The sequence below is a fragment of the Prionailurus viverrinus genome, chromosome D2 (genome assembly GCF_022837055.1).
Source record: "Prionailurus viverrinus isolate Anna chromosome D2, UM_Priviv_1.0, whole genome shotgun sequence".
In the NCBI taxonomy this organism is placed as follows: domain Eukaryota; kingdom Metazoa; phylum Chordata; class Mammalia; order Carnivora; family Felidae; genus Prionailurus; species Prionailurus viverrinus.
In genome coordinates this window covers 43,523,347-43,546,943 of record NC_062571.1, presented here as the reverse complement: position 1 = coordinate 43,546,943, position 23,597 = coordinate 43,523,347, and the positions used below count along the sequence as shown (strand labels likewise).

The window sequence follows — 23,597 nt, the reverse complement described above, 5'->3', positions numbered from 1 at the left end:
CTTAGGCTCATCTCTGATTCTAGATCAGACCTTAAGATAGAAAATCCTAAGATATTAAGTCAGTGGGAGCAAGAGTACCCAGGCCTCTCTTGCATATGGATTGTCTAAATCCCCACATTAGCAGTTGGGATCCAGAGAGGAAGAGTGTAGATTTGAGAGTAAAAAAGGTGGAATGATTCATCTGGAAGGTCACCATTTGCCCACAATTAATCTTTCTAAAATTTTCAGAATTGATGTTTTAAAAATATTTACCAACTTAATGAGTTTTACCGCTATTTCACAAGGCAAATGATATCTGTTTCTCTAAATGTATTTCTTCTTAAAATTAAAATGAAATTAAAGGGAAAAAAGCTAGATATGTACACAAGGAAAAAAAGGACAAATCCTATCTACCACTTAGTTCATGGTATATACATACAATTTTATTGGATCATACAGAATTGTATCTAAGATGTACAAAATCAGGTTTCAAAGAATAAAATAAGTTTGCAAATTAATCTATTTAACATCACTTAAGAATGATTCTCAGTCTGAAAAGTCTTCCTACATTGGGATTAGGAAGTCCATATATAACAAATATTAAATTGGCCAAAGTGAAGCAGCTCAACTACATATGCCTCTGGAAGTTGAATATTGTTCCTACTTACCATTTTCAAGAGGTGCATCCTCAGGCAGATCCACATCAAGCATAAGGTCATCATCCTCAAGGTCACATGATTCAAGATTATTCAGAATATCCTGTGAATAAAAGCAATAAAAAAATGCTATAACCTAGCTCAAAAAATAGTATGTCATCATCAGTTTGGGAAACAACACTCTCTGATAGTCTGAATTTACTCAGTGTTTGTGTTGTAAAAATAAATTTTTTAAATAAAATCTAATAAAAAAGATTTAATTGGTTTACTTGTGAAGCTATTTGTAATATCCTTCTCTTACTCTTCCTCCCACCAATAATTTTTTTAATTTATTTTTTAACACTTACACAATGCTCACTATCTGCAAGATATTGTTCTAAGTACTTTACAAATATTAATTCATTTATTTAATCTTCAAAATAACCTTATGATTTAGTGACTAGTACAATTACAGGAAATAAATGCACAAAGCCAAAACAGGATGCAAACACAGAAGGTCTATTTCCTGAGTCCGTGCTTTTACCAATTTCCCTGATAACATGAATAATCAAAGATGGTAAAGAATCTTCCAAATGTTATTCATATTTGGTGTGCAAGGTTATGTTTTATTATATCTAGGAATTGGACCACTGATGTAAAATAATGAAAGCCTTTAACAACATGATCATTCCGTTTCCTTTCTTGTGCCAAACCCACCTACTACTACCTTTGGCACCACTATCTCCTCAGTTTGCCTTAATTTGTTCTTTTTCTATAAAAGACTAATAGGACTGGACCAGTCAAATTGGTATAAGCAACCACTCCTGGGTTCTATGTGCAACCTTGCTAGCTATCACCTATCCTGAAAAAAGTAATGTTTTGCTTTCAAGGACTCTTATTCTGAAGTCTAGTTTAGGAAATAAAGTTTAAAGTTAGGAACTCAGTTTGACCTGTAACCCAGTAGCAGATCCTTCCAATCCAAGAATTGATTCAATACTGTAAGAACTTTTGTTAGTATAAATAAATAAAAAGATTAAAAATCTACAGAATTTTAAAAAACTTAGAGATTATGGACTTGAAAAGTTCTTATAGAATGGGGATGTATATTTTATTACAGATGGTATAAACAAAATTAGCATTTGTTCCCTATGTCACGTATTCCATCCAAATCTTTCCAATTTTGTGTTGTTGGCCTTTCTTCCAAGATATACTGAGAACTAAAAGCAAATGGAATAATTGTTACTAAAAAAGTAGAAACAAACAAACAAACAAACAAACAAAACCACCTCTGGATAATTATTTAACCTTGACAGAAAAAGGGATATTTCACAGAACCTATTTCCATCACGAACTAACTGCTGTCCTTAGTATTTAAGTCTTCTTAAAAGTCAAAAAATAAAAACTAAAAATAAATAAATAAACAAATAAATAAATAAAAAAAAATTAAAATGTTGGACATGGAAAGAAACTGACAAAGGCCATAATAGTCAATTCACAAAATAGAAAATAAACAGCCAATAAATATAATGTAGGAAAGAATGCTAATACCAATGGTGATTTACCACAATTGAAAAGAATCTAGTACTCATTAATACTCCAGATGGGATTCGATTCATAAACTTTCTGGAAGCAATTTGTCAAAATTTAGCTAAAACCTTTTTTTAAAAAATGTTTATTTATTTATTTTGAGAGAGATTGTGTGAAAGGGGGTAGGGTGGAGAGAGAGGGAGAGAGAAGATCTAAAACAGGCTCTATGCTGACAGCAGAGAGATCGATGTGGGACCTCTAACCTACGAACTGTGAGATCATAACCTGAGCCGAAGTCAGACGGTTCACTGACTGGGCCACCCAGGTGTCCCTAGCTAAAACCTTTTTTAAAAAGGCAAATTTTTCCTTTTTAAGAATTTATCACCCAGCAATAGACAAATGCAGAAAATGTATGTGTAAGTATGGCTATTGCAGCATTATTCAGAAAGGCAAAAAAAAGAGAAACGTCCAAGAATGGAAAAATAGCTAAACACAAAGTATGATACAGTTATACAACAGAATATTATGTTTTCTTCCAAAAGAATAATGAAAAGGGGAGTCTGGGTGGCTCAGTCGGTTAAGCATCTGACTTCAGCTCAGGTCATGATCTCATGGTCCATGGGTTCGAGCCCAGCGTCATGCTCCGTGCTGACAGCTCAGTGTCAGGAGCTGCTTTGGATTCTGTATCTCCCTCTCTCTCTGCCCTCCCCCCACTCACGCTCAGTCTCTCTCTCTCTTTCTGTCAAAAATAAACATTAAAAAAAAATAATAATAATGTAAATGTATTTATAGACATGAAAAGATGTCAATTGGGGAAAAAACAGACTGTGTTGTTTCCAATCTTTTGCTCTTACAAATAATATTTCAATGAATCCTTATAAAACAAAAGTAAATTAAAATGAATGAGTCTATCGGTGTATCAAGTTGATAGTATTACATTCAGAGAGAAACTATTTCAAGTGAGGAAAAATTCTCCAACTATTTTCAGTAATTATATTATGGTTGGTAGTAGTGGTGTTATTATTCTGAGATGATTATGAATACATGGATATAAATGAAAATAGCTATATTGGTGTTTGTTGAAAAGTGGATTCTCAGTCGGTTAAGCATCCAACTCTTGATTTCAGCTCAGGTCATGATCTCTTGGTTTGTGAGTTGGGAGTCCCACACTGGGCACTGCAATGTCAGTGCTTGGGATTCTCCCTCCCTCTCTTTTTGCCCCACCCTTGCTTGCTCTCTCTCTCTCTCTCTCTCAAGATATATAAATAAACTTAAAAAGATAAAAAAAAACATGGAAATTTAATAAAAACTCTATGTTCCTAAATGTAAGTGCAAAGGATTGGTGTAAACACAAAATGTTTTTCATCTTAAATGAAAAAATACATTTTTTCCACTGAAAAGGCCTAGATGTTAACTAAAAAAAAAAAACTAGGTCTCTACAACAGCATGTACAGAATTATCCATTTTATGGGGAAAAACCCACTGTATAGTATGCAAAGAAAAAAGTTGAAAGGAAACCAAAACATTGGTTATGGAGTTTTTCTTTTCTTTCTGTTTCTCTTTGTTAGAGTACCTGTAATTTCTCATTTTCTGCAATAAGTATTGACTTATGTAATTTTACTAAAAAAAAATCACATCCTCTATAAAAAAACATTTGGCTGTTTGTATATGTACGAGTACATGTGAAACAAAATGAGGTGGGGTGCCTTCAGCCAGATCTGGTAATGAAGGACACAGCAGCGATTCAAAGGCAATAGAACCTCATTTTCTAAGTCCAGAGCAGCCCTTGCTGAGACATATCAATCAGCAAAAGCAGCACTGCCACTACTGACCGCTGCCCAAAAGATGTTCAACGTTTTAACTAAACCCTACATTTGTTTTGTGGGGTTCTCTGTAGGTTTCATTTTACAATGAAAGGTTTAAAAAAATTAGTCTTAAAGAGTAAGAATGAGCCTGCTCTAATGAATATAAAAGTGATGGAACAATTATGATATCACTCTGAGAAGGTACTAAGAAAACCCAATGGAAAGGAAGCAGAATCAGTTATCAATAGTTACAGGGAGGAAGAGAGGGAGGAAAAACCATCCATATTTATGCCCCAAAGTCAACACTCACCAATAAAAAACTGCATATAATGTTTCACAAATTTATCTATTCACATGTGAGTATCTATTCCTATGTGAATGGGGTGGGGGGAAGAAGATTACATATGTGTAATGTGACTCCATCTATAATGCTAAAAAATACATTTAAACTTCAGGATGGTAATAAGCCAAAGTACTGTTATCCTTTTCCATTATGTGAGATAATATGTAGTTACTTATGCTTTATGTTTTTTATTTTTCTGTAGTAAGCTTTTATATAATATGCATAACTTCATGTTGGAAAATGTCTACCTCTCGGCATTAGCAGAGAAGTTCAAACCACAGAAACCTAGCCTGAGTGTGGGAACCCATTAATCTGGCCCATTCCCTAACCATAATAAAAACCAGGGCTGCCTGCCCCTCTTACCTTCACTCAAACTATTCCAGACCACTTTGGGTGCGGGCCCTGCTCTCCCCAGAAAGTCTCATTATGTGAGTAATAAATCTTTTCACACCCTCTTAGTGCACCTGTGGCCTCATCAGTCTTGACATCTAAACAAATGTTGGAGGAGGTAAATTGACCCTGCCCTCCACATAGCAAATACAAGACACACTCTCAATAATACATATAAAAACAATATATGCAAGGCACAACTCCAGGCACATGATATACCCATGCTAAACTACACTATGATATCACTGCTCAGTATCTATTTTGTATAGCCAAGGGACCAGCAGGGGCCTTGAATTGAAACTAACCCTCCCATGAGTGCATGCCCTAGAAAACAGCCCCAGTGTCAAAAGCAAATATAAGTTCTTGATATGACTTCCCCAATAGCCCTCATGAGCAACAATCACCCCACCTCCCAGGGCCTTTTCTTTGGGCACCTCTTAGATAGCCCATCGCAGGGCTTACCAAAATTCTGGTTTGAATTGACCAATCCTGCCTTAGCTTAAGAATCCCAAAGCATTCTAGCCATTGAACTTAATAAAGTCACACACCCCAGGTCCTGTGACTCTCCCGGTCTGCATTTGTATGGCCCTTTCAGACATGCCGAGTACTTCTCCAGAACTTGTTAATAATAAACTTCTCTATTTCAATTTCCCTTGTGGTCTTTAATTGAACTGGGGTTCACCATCCAACACCCCAGGGCTCTACATATAAAATGTCAATTTAACAAAGTCACAACAGCCCTCCAAGGCTACTTGTTTTCCCTCAAACAGACAGTTCCTTTACACATGGTAATGGCTCAAGTACCTTGAAAGCACAATGGATGGATATCTAAGACTTGGCATGTCAGAGACAACCTAAAACAAAGTCAAGTCACAAAAATCCAAAGAACAAACAAATATGGCCTCTAGAACATGAAAGAGAATATCTTCTGTATAAACAGTATGCTAAGAGCACAGAAGCAAAAAAGCATAATCTATTCTAGGTGTTAGCAAATTTGTTTTTAAAAGACAAAAAGTAGGGGCGCCTGAGTGGCTCAGTCAGTTGAGCAGTCAACTTTGGCTCAGGTCATGATCTCACAGCTCATGGGTTCAAACCCCACATTGGGCTCTATGCTGATAGCTCAGAGCCTGGAGCCTGCTTTGGATTCTGTGTCTCCATTTCTCTTTGCCCCTCCCAACTTATGCTCTGTCTCCATCTGTCTGTCTCTCTCTCTTTCTCAAAAACAAATAAACATTAAAAAAAAAAAAAGACAAAAAGTAAACACCTTAGATTTTGCAGGCCCACAGACAAAATTGGTATATTATGTAGGTACTTAGATAACTAAAGTGTGACCACCTGAAATGTAAAAAACATTCTTATTTTGCAGGCTCTGAAAAACAAGGTAGTTGGTCAAATGTGGCTAACATGACACAGTTTACTGACATGCTCAATGTAAATAACTGCAAGTAGTTTGCTAATACTTGTTATGGACTGAATGTTTGTACTTTCCCAAAATTCTTATGTTGAAGCCCTAACTCACAATATGAAGGTATTTGGAGGTAGGGCCTTCAGGAGGTAATTAGGTTTAGACAGAGTCAGGATGGTAGGAACTCCCACAATGGGATAAGTGTCATTATAAGAAGAGAAAGAGACCAGAGCATACACACTCTCTCTCCCTGCCATGTTGAGGATATAGTAAGGTGGTTGTCTGCATGCCAGGATGAGGGTCTTCACCAGGGAATGAATTTCCTAACACCATGATCTTGAACTTCTAGCCTCCAAAAATGTGAAATTTATTTAAGCCATTCAGTCTACTGTATTTTGTTATAGTAGTCTTAGGTGACTAAGACAACATGCAAACACAGAGTATAAAGGGAAAATACAGAGAAGATCTATATCATGAACCACTATTTAGGCTATATTAAGGAGCTTGGACTTTATGTCAATGACTGATAAGTTTTCTCAAGTGGTAAATTGAGATCTGCACTAAAGAAATATTATTCTGGCTGCTGTGTACAAAATGGACTTAAGTAGGAAAGAAAAACCAGTTTTTGGCACAAAACCAGACACTCAGATCAATGTAACAGAATAGAGAACCCAGAAATGGACCCACAAATGTATGGTCAACTAATCTTTGATAAAGCAAGAAAAAATATCCAATGGAATAAAGACAGTCTCTTCAGCAAACGGTGCTGGGAAAACTGGACAGTGACATGCAGAAGAATGAACCTGGACCACTTTTTTACACCATACACAAAAATAAACTCCAAATGGATCAAAGACCTAAATGTAAGACAGGAAGCCATCAAAATCCTTGGAGGAGAAAGCAGACAAAAACCTCTTTGATCTTGGCTGCAGCAACTTCTTACTCAACATGTCTCTGGAGGCAAGGGAAACAAAAGCAAAAAAGAACTATTGGGACCTCATCAAAATAAAAAGCTTCAGCACAGCAAGGAAACAATCAGCAAAACTAAAAGGCAACCAACGGAATGGGAGAAGATATGTGCAAATGACTTACCAAAGGGTTAGTATCCAAAATCTATAAAGAATTTATCAAACTCAACACCCAAAAAACCAAATAATCCAGTAAAGAAATGGGCAAAAGACATGAATAGACACTTCTCCAAAGAAGACATCGAGATGGCCAACTGGCACATGAAAAAATGCTCCACATCACTCATCATCAAGGAAATACAAATCAAAACCGCAATGAGATACCACCTCACATCTGTCAGAGTGGCTAACATTAACAACTTAGGCAACAACAGATGTTGGCAAGGATGCAGAGAAAGAGGTTCACTTTTGCACTGCTGGTGGGAATGCAAACTGGTGCAGTCACTCTGGAAAACAGTATGGAGGTTCCTCAAAAAATTAAAAATAGAACTACCCTATGACCCAGCAATTGCACTACTAAGTATCTATCCAAGGGATATAGGTGTACTGTTTTGAAGGGGCACATACACTCCAATGTTTACAGCAGCACTATCAACAATAGCCAAAGTATGGAAAGAGCCCAAATGTCCATTGACAGATGAATGGATAAAGAAAATGTGATATGTATATATACAATGGAGAATTACTCAGCAATCAAAAGAATGAAATCTTGCCATTTGCAACTATGTGGATGAAACTGGAGGGTATTATGCTAAGCAAAATTAGTCAGAGAAAGACAAATATCATATGACTACACTCATATGAGAAATTTAAGATACAAAACAGATGAACACAAGGGAAGGGAAGCAAAAATAATATAAAAACAAGGACGGGGACAAAACGTAAGAGACTCTTAAATACAGAGAACAAACAGAGAGTTGCTGGAGGGGGGATGGGCTAAATGGGTAAAGGGCACTAAGAAGACATTGTTCAGTAAATGACAATATATGAGTGTGGAGTGGGGTAAAGAGATTTGAGGTGAAGTGGGGTAAAGAGATTTGAGGTGAAGGAGTCACCACCACACAGATGACAAATGAAGGATGTTGAATAAGGAGTTTGACAAAAGAGATAGTACAGAGTCAAAGATTGGATTCTAACAGCAAACTCAGACAATTTTCCCCTATTCATCTTTATAAGAGGACTATGTTTCTCAGAATTATATCGAAGATATTATTAAGACTTTTCAGTAAGGATCTCAGCAAAGAGAGGAAGAAAAAAACTTAAATCTATTGCAATTTTCTTCACCAGCTTAGATATCTGTCATCTGCACAGGTTAGGAACTACATTATTATACAAAGAAAGAAAACCATGTAACATGGAGACTAGTTAATGTGGGAAAGAGTTTTTGTTCCCATGTTTGTTATGCCAGGCTCCTCTAACTGGCAAGCGCGTACTTCTTTAGAGCCAACATCCACATATACCTATTTTACTTGGGAGATCATCTAGTACAACTATAAGCTGGGAGTATGACAATGAGAACCTGAATCTGTATACTCTGGCTCCTAGAGGCTTCCCACAAGCCTCATTGGAATTAAAACTCTGAGTACATATTAGCAAAATCATCATACAATTTCCTTGACTCTGAGAATACTTTTCCATTCAAATAGAGCAAGCTATGAGACAGTGGGCCAGTTCTTCTTTCCATGAGTTCCTCCTTCACTAAGAAATTAAAGAAAGCCTCCAAGTTTTTGACAAATGAATAGCACCATTACTGTCTATTGTAAATATAATGCAGTAAAATTAATTTTTTCTTATTGTATATAGTTTATGAATTTTAAAACACATATAAACACCAATACAACCAGGACACAGAACAGTGTCTTCACATGAAAATCTCCCGTCCGATCACAGTTACACCCTCCTCCTACCCATAACACCTGACAAACAATGATCTGTTCTCCAACACTACAGATTTGTCTTTCAAGAATGTCATATAAATGGAATCACACCGTATGTAACCTTTTCAAAGTTTATTTATTTTTGAGAGAGAGACAGAGCACAAGCAGGGGAGGAGCAGAGAGAGAGAGGGAGACACAGAATCTGAAGCAAGCCCCAGGCTCCGAGCTGTCAGCACAGAGCCTGACGCGAAGCTTGAACCCACGATCTATGACATCATGACCTGAGCTGAACCTGGACGCTTAACCAACAGAGCCACCCAGGCGCCTCCATATGCAACCCTTTCAGACCGGCTTCTTTTACTCAACAAAATGCCTTCAAGATTCACCTAAGCTATGAATATATCAGTAATTCATTACTTTTTATGGCTGAGTAGTTATCCATTGCATGGATGTACCAGTTTGTGTATCCATTTACTCATTGAAGGACATTTTTTTTCCAGTTTTTAGCTATTATGAAAAAAACTATTATGAACATTCATGTATAGGTTTTAGTATGAATATAAACTTTCCTCTCTCTAGGGTAAATAGGCAAGAGTAGGATTGCTGGGTGGACATAGTAAGTACATGATTGACTTCTTAAGAAACTTCTAAACCATGTCCCAGAGTTGCTCTAAGGTTCTGCATTCCAGTTATCAATGAGACTGGCCTTTCCAATATGCCCCTCCCCAGCTTGACTTCATATCTTAAGACAGCAGACCTTTTTCCCATTTTAGGACCTTGGTCCCTGTTTCCAAGGAGCTTAGTGGAGACCTTATTCACAAAAAATTGTGTTTCTTTGTTCTAACCTGTCTGGGGTTACCTGAATGTCTGACACAAAGTGCTTGTCTTTGTTTTGCTTAACTTGGAATTCACACAGGGTAGAAAAACAATGGGCATTTCTCAAAACTACTGTAAGGCAAACAATCCATAATCACCCTGGAGCAAAATATTATTGTTGATACATATAATTGAATACTGAAAGACTGAGAGGAAGACTGGGGAGAGTGTATCCTTGGGAAATTAGACAATCCAAAGGTGCCAAGAATAATGGGGAATTTAGAAAGCTCCAAAATAGCCCAGGGCAGGATACATTCTCAGTAAAGACCTAAGAGGACCCAAAGCTTTCAACTCCAGCTGATCTCTAGGCTTGAAAAAGTAGTAAGTGAAGGTTAAGGCAGAGTTATAAAAGGTCAGCCTAAGCACTGAAGAAGTACCCCAACAAAGAACCAGAGGGCAAAGATGAAAGAAAAGGAGGGTTTTTTTTTTTAATTTTGACTTTGAGTTTTTTTAAATTTTTTTTTAATGTTTTTATTTATTTTTGAGACAGAGAGAGACAGAGCATGAATGGGGGAGGGGCAGAGAGAGAGGGAGACACAGAATCGGAAGCAGGCTCCAGGCTCGGAGCTGCCAGCACAGAGCCCGACGTGGGGCTCGAACTCACGGACCGCAAGATCGTGACCTGAGCTGAAGTCGGATGCTTAACCGACTGAGCCACCCAGGTGCCCCTTGACTTTGAGATTTTTATTTTCCTGCTTTGAGTTATTTTTTTTCTGCCTCCCTTCCTCCTCCTGTTCTGTCTTACTCTCCTTCTCTCCTCCTTTTGTCTTTCTTTCCTTTTTTTGTTTCTGGCATTCAAGGAAATGTCTGCATAAAACACTAAATAAACACAGATTAAAGTAACACAAACTTCTTAGATCAAGCATGACAAGAGAGATTTTACAAAAATAGTTTAGAAAAGTTACTTAAAAAGCAAACAAAGCGAGTAGCAAAACAACCCTAAAGAAGGTGAAGAATATGATTTCCAGTGTTGTCACATTAAAATATTCAAAATGCCCAGTTTTCAACGAAAACTTGGAGTCATGCAAAAAAGTATCATCCATTCATAGAAAAAAAATGAACAGAAATGATCCCTGAAGAAGACCAAGGACTGACTGAACTTTGTCTATTGACAGACTTAAAAACAAAGTCTTCAATATGATCAAAGAACTCAAAAAAACCATAGGCAAAGTATATGTAACCAAGAGAACATCAGTGAAGAGACAAAAGACAACAATTCTGAAGTTAAAGTGTAACTTAAATGAAAAATTCACTAAAACTCCTGGGTATATATCTACAATAAGTAAAAGCAGGATCTCAAAGAGATATGTATACATCCACATCAACTGCTGTATTATTTCCGACAGTCATGAGATGGAAGAATCCAAATGTCCATCAAAAAATGAGTGAATAAATGTGGTATATACATAATATAATGGAATATTATTCTTCTTTAAAAAGAAGATAGTTTCTTGGATGAGAATTCTTGTTTGAGTTTTCTTTCAGCACTTTCAAAATGTTATCCCATTGGCTTCTGCCCTCCATGCTTTGTGGTGATAACTTGACACTTAATTTTACTGTGGATTTCTTGCATATAATGCAAGGTGCTTTACAGATTTTAACTTTGTCTTTGTCTTTTGACAAATTGAATATAATGTGCCTTGGTGTGCTATCTGCTTTTATTCTTTTTGTAATTCAATTTGCTTCCTCAGAGTGTAAATTCTTGTCTTTTTTTAAATTTGAGAAGTTTTTGGCCATTATTTTTTCAGATATGTTTTCTGTATTAAGATATAACCTGTGACAATAACATAAATAAAAAGGGAACAAAATTATATAGGAGCTGAGTTTTTATATACTATTGAAGCTAAATTTGTATCAATTCAAACTAGATTGTTATAAACTTAGGATTTTCATTATAATTCCTAGGTAACCAAAGAAATATTTTAGATATACACATTTCTGCATCCATGTGCATCAGGGAAGTTGGTCTGTAATTCTTTTTAGTGGGGTCTTTGTCTGGTTTTGGAATCAAGGTAATGCTGGACTTGTAGAATGAGTTTGGAAGTCTTCCTTCCATTTCTATTTTTTGGAACAGCTTCAAAAGACTAAGTATTAACTCTTCTTTAAATGTTTGGTAGAATTCCCCTGGGAAGCCATCCAGCCCTGGACTCGTTTGTTGGGTGATTTTTAAATATTGATTCAATTTCTTTACTGGTTATGGGTCTGTCCAAATTTTCTATTTCATCCTGTTTCAGTTTTGGTAGTTCAATATGTTTCTAGGAATTTATCCATTTCTTCCAGATTGCCCAATCTGTTGGCATATAATTGCTCATAATTCTCTTATTGTTTGTATTTCTGTGGTGTTCATTGTGATCTCTCCTCTTTCATTCATGATCTTATTTACTTGGGTCCTTTCCCAGATACACACATTTTAAAAATTAGAAGAGAATCAAAAATGTATACTTCAAAAAAAATCAATTAATTTCAAAAAGTAGGAGTGCCTGGGTGGCTTGGTCAGTTGAGGGTCGACTTCCACTCAGGTCATGATCTTGCAGTTCACAAGTTCAAGCACCTCGTTGGGGTCTGTGCTGACAGCTCAGAGCCTAGACCCTGCTTTGGATTCTGTGTCTCCCTCTCCCTCTGCCCCTCCCCTGTTTGTGCTCTGTCTCTCTCTCTCAAAAATAAACATTAATATATATATATTATATATTTATATTATATATTATATTGCATATAATATATATTTATTCTTTATATTTAATATTACTTATTTATAATTTAATATATAATAAAATAATTATATATTTATAATTTAATATATTTATAATATATTTTATATAATATATAATATTTAATAATATAATAATATTTATATATATATAATACCCTGATATAAATGCCAGACAAAAACACTACAAGAAAAAAAAATTCAAATATCCTTGCACTATGGATATAAAAATATCCACATGTACTAGAATATATACTAATAAATTCAACCAATCAGCATATCAAAAGGATTATATAACTGGGATTTACCCTAGGAATATAAGCACAGTTCCACATATGAAAATCAATGTAATACACCACATTAATAGAAGAAAAAAAACACATCACTTCAATTAATACAGAAATAATATTCAACAAAACTGATCATTCTTTCATAACAAAAACATTCAGAAATATGGAAATGTAATGGAACTTTCTCAACATTATAAAAGGCATATATAAAAAAAAAAAGGAAAAAACACATACTTAACATACTCAATAGTGAAAGACTGAAAAGTTTTTTCCCTAAAATCAGAAGCAATACAAGGATGCATGCTTTCACCAATGCTAGTCAACAATTATCCAAGAAAATTAAATAAAAAGGCATCTGAATTGGAAGAGAAGTAAAACTATCTCTTTTCAAGGATAACGATTTTATTTATACATGATCATATATATATACATATATGTATATACATATATACATATATGATCATATATATACATAGATACATAGATACATATATCATCCCAAAGAATCCACGAATTACTAGAGCTAATAATAAATTCACAAAGTTGCAGAGTACAAAGTCAACACTGAAAAATCAGTTATTTCTTTTCCTATACACCAAAAGGAACAATCCAAAAAAAAAATTAAGAAAACAATATTAAGCATGGCATCCAAAAACAAAAAGCCTAGAATAAATTTAACCAAGGAGGTAAAAGACTTACATGCTGAAAAAGACCTAGATAAATGAAAAGACATTTTGTGCTCATAAATTATAAGAATTATGTTGTTATGATGGCTACTACCCAAAGCAATCTATATTTTCAATGACATCTCTTTCAAAATTCTAATGGTCTTTGTTGAAGAAATGGAAAAACTGATTCTAAAATTCAAATGAAAATGTGAAGGGTCCCAAATACCAGAACAGTATTAAAAAAGTACAAGTTTGGAAGACTCATACTTCCTGATTTCAAAACTTATCATAGGGCGCCTGGGTGGCTCAGTTGGTTAAGCGTCCGACTTCAGCTCGGGTCACGATCTCACGGTCCGTGAGTTCGAGCCCCGCATCAGCCTCTGGGCTGATGGCCCGGAGCCTGGAGCCTGCTTCAGATTCTGTGTCTCCCTCTCTCTCTGCCCCTCCCCCATTCATGCTGTCTCTCTCTCTCTCAAAAATAAACGTTAAAAAAAATTTTTTTTTTGAAAAAAAAAAAACTTATCATTATGATAGAGTATTCAAAACATGTAATTACAGATTACTACAGTATTCAAAACAGTGTGTTACTGACAAAATGACAGAGATACAGATCAAAAGAACAGAACTGAGAGAACAGAAATAAATGTATACACCTCTGGCCAACTAATTTTTGACAAGGGTGACAATATGCACTCAATAAGGAGAGAATCATCTCTTCAACAAATGGTGCTGAGAGAGTTGAATATCCACATGCAAAAGAATGAAGTTGGACCATTTCTTCACACCATAGAACTGCAGAGAAAAACTAAATGGATCAACAATCTAAACATAAGAACTAAAACCATAAAACTTCAGAGGAAAACACAGAGTTAAATCTCCATAACTTTAGATGTTGCAATGAATTCTTAAGATATGACATGAAGAGGGGTGCCTGAGTGGTTCAATCAGTTAAACGTCCAACTCTTGATCTTGGCTCAGATCATGATCTCATGGTTCATTAGACTTAGCTCCAAGTCAGGCTCTGTGCTGATGGCATGGAGCCTGCTTGGGATTCTCTCTCCCTCTCGCTCTCTGCCCCTTCTCCACTCGTGCTTTCTCTCTCTTTCTCTCAAAATAAACATTAAAAACAAGATACTACATCAAGAGCATAATGAAAGAAAATATAAATTGGACTTCATCAAAATTAAATTTGCACTTCATCAAAATTGTGGATCATAGGATATTATCAACAAAGTAGAAAGACAACCTACAGAATAGGAGAAAATGTTTGCAAATCATGTGTCTGATAAGTGTCTAGTATCCAAAATGTATGAAAATACAAACCAAAATTTTTTAAAAAGGGATAAAGGACTGAATAGACATTTCTCTGAAAAAGATATACAAATAGCCAGGAAGCACAAGAAAAATGAACAGCATCACTATTCATTTGGGAAATGTAAATCAAAGCCAAATAAAATATCACTTAACACCTAGTAGGATGTCTGTATTTAAAAAAAAAAAAATTAAGGTTAAAGAAAATTAAATGAAAAAACCAAAACTGTTATCAAGGATATAGAAAACCTAAAGACATACATTGCTAGTGGTTTGTAAAATGATTCAGCCATAAGGTGAATATATCCATATTTGCTTACTTTTTCTAAAAGCATTTGAGTAACAAAAAATACATAAAAATTTTTTAAACTATAATAGATATATTCATATTTCTTTCCCTGCTTAGCCTCAGTAATATTATATTCTTATGAAATATAGATATTGCTTGGATATTTGGGTGGTTTCCAATCTTATTATTACAAACAATGTTTAAATGAATCCCTAAAAATCAAAAGTAAAACGATACACACAAAACCAACTATATATCAAGTTCATGGAATAACCATTCAGGGAGAAACTATTTCAAGTAGAAAAAAAAAAGAAACAAAAACCCTCAAGCTGTTTTTAGTAATTATATTTTCTATGGTAGTATTATTATTCAGAAACCTTCATAGAACAAGATAATCCCATCAACCATTGCATTCCCTACATTAAGACATCACCAAGCAGTTCTGGTTTTACAATACTAGGTAAGGCATAATATTATTCTCCATAAAACATTCAGGTAAAGGAAACCAATCATTTCACATAAAGCCTATTTAAACATTCCAGTTTTCATCTGAATTTTTATTTTAATCCCATCAATCCATAAACATAACTATATTCTCTCAGTCTAAAAGTAGCCCTAGTTAGGACATCATCAACAGGTTTTGATACCAAAACCTGGGGGTTCCTGCAGTAAGGAGTCTCAGAAAGGTCTCGTTTACACCCAGTCACCATTTTACCACTGGGATACGTTAAGGTATGCCTTAGGTCCTCAGAGGGGAAGAAGTAAGAGCCAAGAGACCTTGATCCTTCTTCAATCTTCATTTTGACTTATCTACCAGATCACAGTGTCAGGTGATTCCAGGTCAGGTTTCTCATTTCCATCTTTGCCTTTCACCTTTTAAATTCCTCCAAACTGGGATAAATAGGGTGGAGTCATAGGGGCCCTGTAAGGTTGTGGAGCCAGCACTAGCTCCCATTGGTACACTCAATCTTCAATAGCCCTATATTAACACCTCTGCTTCAACCTCATTAATGTTCAATACATTCATCCCATTTCTAATAAACATTGAGCCCTGAAAGAACAAGTCCCTAGGCACTCCCCTTCTTTCTCCTTTATCTTGTTAATGATTCTATTTTTTCTTAAACATCTTTAATACCTCTAAGGGAAACTGAAACAGCAAATATGACAAAGTTTTTTGAACAGTTGCTTGGTTTTACAGCATGGTTACATGGGGTACCCATTTAAAAGGGCCCCCGTGGGCACCTAGGTGGCTCAGCTGGTTCAGTGTGCTGACTCTTGATTTCAGGTCAGGTTGTGATCCCAGGGGGGTAGGACTGAGCCTTGCACTGGGCTCCACACTGAGCATGAAACTTAAGATTCTTTCTCCAGAGACACCTGGGTGGCTCAGTCGGTTAGGCAACCGACTTTAGCTCCGGTCATGATCTCACAGTTTGTAGGTTCAAGTTCTGCATCAGGCTCTGTGCTGACAACTCGGAGCCTGGAGCCTGCTTTGGATTCTGCATCTCCCTCTCTCTCTGCCCCTACCCTGCTCATCCTCTGACTCTGTCACAAAAATAAATAAACATTAAAAAAAAATTAAAAAAAGATTCTCTTTCTCCAGTGTGGAGGTTCTTCAAAAAATTAAAAACAGAATTACCCTGTTACCTAGTAATTGCACTACTAGAAATTTATCCAAAGGGTACAGGAGTGCTGATGCATAGGGGCACATGTACCCCAATATTTATAGCAGCGCTATCAACAATAGCCAAATTATGGAAAGAGCCCAAATGTTCATCAACTGATGAATGGATAAAGATGTGGTATATATATATACAATGGAATACTCCTTGGCAATGAGGAAGAATGAAATCTTGCCATTTACAACAACATGGATGGAACTGGAGGGTATTATGCTAAGTGAAATAAGTCAGTCAGAGAAAGAGATATCATATGTTCTCACTCATATGTGAAATCTGAGAAACTTAACAGAAGACCATGGGGGAAAGAAAAGGAGAAAAGTAGTTTCAAACACAGAGAGAGGCAAACCATAAGAGACTCTTAAATACAGAGAACAAACTGAGGGTAGATGGGGAGAGGGCGGTGGGAGGGAGGGGGAAATGGGTGATGGGCACTGAGGAGGGCACTTCTTGGGAGGAGCACTGGATGTTGCATGTAAGCGATGAATCATGGGAATCTACTCCCAAAGCGAAGAGCACACTGTATACACTGTATGTTAGCTAACTTGACAATAAATTTTATTAAAAAAAAAAACAAAACAGATTCTGTTTCTCTTTCCCTCTGCTTCTCTCTCTGGCGCTCTCTCTCTCTCTCTCTCTCTCTCTCTCTCAAATAAAAAGAAATGAAAAATAAAAAAATAAAAGGGGCCTCCTTAATCACAGCAGTTATCATGATCTGGTTAAGGGGCATATTCCATAGAGACTATCCCAATGACCATAAAGCCTCTCCAGTATGGCTTGCTAAAAGGTATACAGCCACTTTATCTGGGGCTTTCCACTACACGTTTATAGAAGAAAGATACTTTCTCCTCTCAGGAAACAAACTTTACAGCAGCTTTTATCCAGTCCACCAGGCTACCTGTTCCCACTGCATATAGCCATTTGTGACTGTTACATAGTGAGCTGTGCATTCTGTGTCAACCAAACACTCTCTTCCAGTCTGCAGCATTCAAAACCAAAGATATTGACCCTAAATTAGTCACTCTTACAATCCATTTCAGTAAAAGTTCTTCAAGAAACTAATGATGTACACATTCATAATATGAGACAACTCCTTGGCACTATAACCCCTGGTGTCAGAAGTTTCTTGGTTTTGCCTTCCCTCCAAATGGACTATCTTCCTGGTAACCAAAGGTCATAATAATACTCTCTGTTGTCCCAGAATAATCTTTCCCATTGCTGGTGGCTTTAAGACTATTGGGTTGTAGTTCAGACTGACTGAAATCTAAGCTTGGCTCAGTATCAAAATCCACTCCAGAACTCTATATTACTTTCATTTTAGCTATACACATAACAATAATCAAGGAATTGTATATTTAGTTGGTTTCTCATGTATATATCCTGTGAGCCATCTCATTGGGAGTTGAATCCACCAACACTTCTAAATTCCATTCCATACTTTTACTTATGGATCACAGTATAGGTGCACTTTCATATCATGAGTGAATATACAGCAATCCCAAAATTAAAAATTCATTACCCCTTTGCCCCCTCATCCCTTCTCTTCTCAAACCACCTGTTGCAGTCAGTCAGGGTTGATATAGCAAATTTCACTTTTTATGACACAAACTGCAGTGACCTTTCATGCTAACTATCCAGAGTTAAAACAAACTCCAAAGGTTAAAAGTAGAGCCTTCCAAAAACTGACCTTAATTCAGATACCACCAGCTAAAATTCAGGGTCTCCTAGGCCCTAAACAAATCCAGAGGTTCCTGCTACTCCCTCCCTTGGGTTCAATAATTCATTAGAACAACTCACAAAACTCAGGAGGGCAATATAGTTTACAATTACAATTTTGTTATGGCAAAAAGTATATTAATCATGACCGGCTAAAAGAACAGATACAGAGGGCAAGGTCTGGGATTACCCCAAATGCAAAGCTTCTGTATTCTCTCTCTGTGGAATCAAAATAGGTCACTTCCTTGGTATAGTGATGAGTAGCAATATGCACAGAGTACTGTTAACCAGGGATGCTCATCTGTGATTCAGTGTCTAGAGATTTTATTGGAGTATCCTTACATAGGCAATTGATCAAATCATTGGCTATATACTGAACTCAATCTCCATCCCACTTCCTCTGTTCCCCAGAGGTCAGACTATTATCATATGGCTCAATGCCCCAACTCTATAAATCACAGGTTTGGTTGTTCTTTCTCCCCATCCTGAGTCATCTCATTAACTATTAAGGTCACTGTGAGCAAAAACACTCCCATCACTTCAGAAATTCCAGAGATGGAGACGTTCTCATGCACACACTAGATACAAAAGCCAGCTGAATTCTTTGTTATACAACACAGGACTTACTATAAGACAAAACAAGAAAACAACAACACAGCATATTATTGGCTAAATAGACACATAGATCAATAGAACAGAACAAAGCTCAGAAGCAGATCAACACAAATATACTCCACTGATTCTGACAAAGGAGAAAAGGCAATTCAATATAGAAAGGATAGTCTTTTCAACAAATAAATAGTGCTGCAACTCTTAGACAAAATTATATGCAAAAAATTAACACAAATACAAGTATATACAAAAATTAACTCAAAATGGATCATAGACCAAAATGTAAAATACAAGACTATAAAACTTTTTGAAGTAAACAAAGTAGAAAACCTACATGACCGTGGGTTTAATGATTTTTTTAACTATACTATGAATAGCATTATCTGTGAAAGAAAACATTGATAATTTGGAATTTATTAAAACTTCTGCTCTGTGAAAGATGCTTTTAAGAGAATGAAAAGACAAGGCATAGACTAGGAGAAAATATTTGTAAAACATATCTAATAAAAGATTTATATCCAGTATATACAGAGAACACTTAAAACTCAACAAGAAAACAAATCAATTAAAAAAAATGGGCAACAGATCTAAACTGACATTTCACCCAAGATATACAGATGACAAATAAGCATATGAAAAGATGTTCAGCATTATTTGTCATTAGGGAATCGCAAATTTAAAACAACAATGAGATACCACTGTACACCTATTAAAATGCCTAAAATCCAAAACACTGACAATATCAACTGCTGGTGAGAATGAAGAGCAACTGGAACTCTCACTCACTGCTAGTGGGGATGCAAAATTGTAGTTACTTTACAAAACAGTTTGGCAGTTTCCTACAAGGCTAAACATAACCTTATCATATGATCAAGCAACTGCACTCTTTGGTATTTCCCAAAATAATTAAAAACAACAACAATAACAACAATGACATCTGTCCACAGAAACACCTGCATGTGGATATTTATGGCAGCCTTATTGATAATAACCCAAAATTGGAAGCAACCAAGATTTCCTTTGATAAATGGATGGATAAACAAACTGTGGTAAATCCATGCAATGTAATACTATTTATCAATTTAAAAAATGAGGTATCTGGGGCGCCTGGGTGGCTCAGTCGATTAAGCGTCCAACTTCGGCTCAGGTCAAGATCTCACAGTCCATGAGTTCAAGTCCCACACTGGGCTCTGTGCTGACAGCTCAGCCTGGAGCCTGCTTCAGATTGTGTCTTCCTCTCTCTCTGCCCCTCCCCCTCTCATGCTCTGTCTCCCTCTCTCAAAAAGAAGTCAACATTAAAAAATAATTTTTTTAATAAAAAATAAATTAAAAATGAGGTATCAAGTCTCAAAAAAGACATGGATGAATCTCTAATGCATATTGCTAAATGAAAGAAGCCAGTATGAAAAAGCTATATACACTGTATGATTTCAATTACATGACATTCTTAAAAAGGCAAAACTATAGAGATACATCAGTGTTTGCCAGTGGTTCACTGGGGAGAGGGATAAATAGATGAAGTGTAGGGAATATTTTTAGGATGGTGAAAGTATTCTTTATGATACTGTAATGGTGAACACAAAACATAAGCATGTCAAAATCCACTGAACTTTACAGCACAAGGAGTAAACCTTAATGTATGCAAATTTAAAAAATATTTTAGGAAATAAGGGTCCCTGGAGGGAGTGCAGAATGTGACAGAAGTCTAAATGTATTAAAAATATATGAAACCACCTCACTGAAAGGGATGAGTGGTACAAGGTGCTGACCTAAGTAACTTCAGAAATGAAAGGAGTCTTAAGACTAAAGGCTAAGAAATTCTATAAGCACTAGTTAATAAAGGTGTTTCCTGTCGGAGTACAAAGTAACAATTCTGATAGGACTATACATGTGTACTGGAACTGAACAATTACATACATGGATGGCTGAGGGTAAGCACCTTTCTCCCTGTTGGAGTGGGGGTTACAAACAAACAAGGGGTAGAAGCAAGAACTATGCACAAGGTAATGGGTTAGAATTGGACATATCAATTTGTGAACTCATATTTAGCTCAAAATACGAATGTTAACATACAGAAATATTTATAGATAGGTGTATATACACAGGTTAGTACACACACACACATCTCTGCTTTCAGCTGACAAAATCCAGAACCAAAACCCTGGTTGCCACACACCTCACATGCAAATTTTGGTTTCTAATACAATTCTCCAATTAGAAACGAAGGTTCTTTGGAGAAAAGGGCTGATTCTAAGACTGAGGCAGGAAATATACAAGATGAGGTTGGGGCATCTTGTAGTGCTAGAAAGCTTAAAACAAACAAAAAAAGGTACTCAAAACAAAATAACAAAAAATACAATGATAGGGGTATGAATTAGAACCAAAAGTATAAAATATATAAGTCCACACTGATATAAAGAAATGACTAAATAAATAAATAAATACATGAGGAAGAAAAGACAAATCCCTTTCCATCCTGCAGTAGAAATCCAAATAATTTACACAGACAAACTCCACCCTTATGGAGGTAGAGCATAACTAGCTACTCCATAAGTGTAGACTGCCCAAAGTGATGTTTCCCAAAGACTACACTATGGAAAGAGAGAAGAAAAGAACAACTTTACTGTGGATAAACCTGAAAAACACTATCTCAAGTCAGGTAACCATGGTCAACAGCAACAATGGTTAAGTCATATTGACAGTATGCATCTTTGCAATGATATGATAAGAATGCATTTTTTAACTCTGTGGCCTTTTGTCCAAAAACGTATTTCCCCAGTCTAATCATAAGGAAAACATGAGACAAATCCCATTTGGGAAACATTCTACAAAACATTCGCCTAGTAGTATTCCTCAAAACTGTCCAGGCCATCAAAAACAAGGAAAGTCTGAGACACTGTCACAACCTAGAGGAGTCTAAGGAGACAGGACTACTAATTGTAAGACAGTATCCTGGACAGAATTCTATAACAGAAAAAGAAGGGGAAAACTGAGAATATCTAAATAATATGGACTCTAAATAATAAGATAGAAATATTGGTTCATTAATATGACAAATATACTAATAATATAGTGATTTGCTAATAATAGAGGAAACTGGATGTAGGATACACAGGAACTCTATTATCTTTGCAATAATTTTTAAATCTACAACTCAAGTTTACCAAAGACTGAACATTTACTGGGATTTTAATCATAAGAAGTGATTGTTCATTTTTTTAGAGGAACAATAGTGAAATTTAGCTATGTCTGAACAAGAATACTTATCTTAGTAAAACATTCAGAAATAACTAATTAGTAAGAATACAGAAATATCTACACATAAATGTACAAGTATACACTTACATATATGTTAATACCATTCTAAAAATTATATTAATATAATTTTATATTATATCACATAAATCACACAAATCATGATGATGTCTAAGACTCACTTAAATTAAGCCCATTTGGAGGAGAGGAGTGGATGAATAGGGTTATAAATGGGAAAAGGCCATGATTTTGAACATTCTTTAAGTTGAATAACTGATATAGTGAGCCCCCTTACTCTTCTCATCAGGTTTGAGTATGTCTGAAATTTTTTATAAAAAATTAAGTAATTGCCTGATCTAGAAACGGTAAGGGCCAGGGGTGCCTGGGTGGCTCAGTCAGTTAAACATCTGATTCTTAATTTCAGCTCAGGTCATGATCTCACGGTTTATGAGTTTGAGCCTTGTGTTGGCTCTGAGTTGACAGCGCAGAGGCTGCTTGGAATTCTCTTTCTCCCTCTCTCTTCTTATCCCTCTCTCTCTCTCAAAATAAATAAATAAACATAAGAAAAAAAGGGGGCCAGAAAACAGACTCCAGGAAAAAAAAAAGGTTAAAAAAATTAAAAAATGAACAGAAATAGGAAAATAGAGAAAAGCGCATAAACTCATGTGACAAATAATAACCAATCATTCGAACTCTAGGAAAAGGGCACAGAAACAATGGAGGTGATAAAAAAAAAAATTCAGATTTGAAAAGGATAATGGATCAAACTCCCCATTTAAGAATGCTTCAAAAATTCTTGTTTATAATTATTATCTTGCAGAGACCCAAACATATTTAGTGAGTGAAAATAAATAAATCCAGACTAACATTCTGCTCCATTAACTTTTTTTTTTAATGTTTATTTTTGAGAGAGAGAGAGAGACAGAGAAACAGAGTGCGAGCAGGGGAGGGGCAGAGAGAGGGAGATAACAGAATCCAAAGCTGGCTCCAGGCTCTAAGATGTCAGCACAGAGTCAGATGCAACCTGAGCTGAAGTTGAACACTCAACACACTGAACCATCCAGGTGCCCCAGTAACTTCTAATCAGTGTTCTTCCTTGTCTCTCACTTCCATCATGACATTGAAAAATCCCTGCTCAGAGAAATTTCAGATGTAGTTTTGCTACAAGACTCTTCCTGAAATAAAGGCTAAGGCAGTTAGTCTAACTGTAAAGAAAACTCAAATAAATGGCCAGATGTGATGAGAGTGACCAAGTTTAAATAAGCTTA

The 23,597-nt window shown here is 35.9% G+C and overlaps 1 protein-coding gene across 7 annotated transcripts in view; it reads right to left on the bottom strand.

Moving 5' to 3' along the window:
* Positions 1-23,597, bottom strand: part of CCSER2 (coiled-coil serine rich protein 2) — a 196,388-nt gene that overhangs the window by 99,532 nt on the left and 73,259 nt on the right. For all 7 annotated transcript variants that reach the window (XM_047825698.1, XM_047825694.1, XM_047825696.1 and 4 more), the window contains one exon: positions 648-738. In XM_047825698.1, the coding sequence (XP_047681654.1) occupies positions 648-738 (91 nt within the window). The remainder of the gene's footprint in view (positions 1-647; positions 739-23,597) is intronic.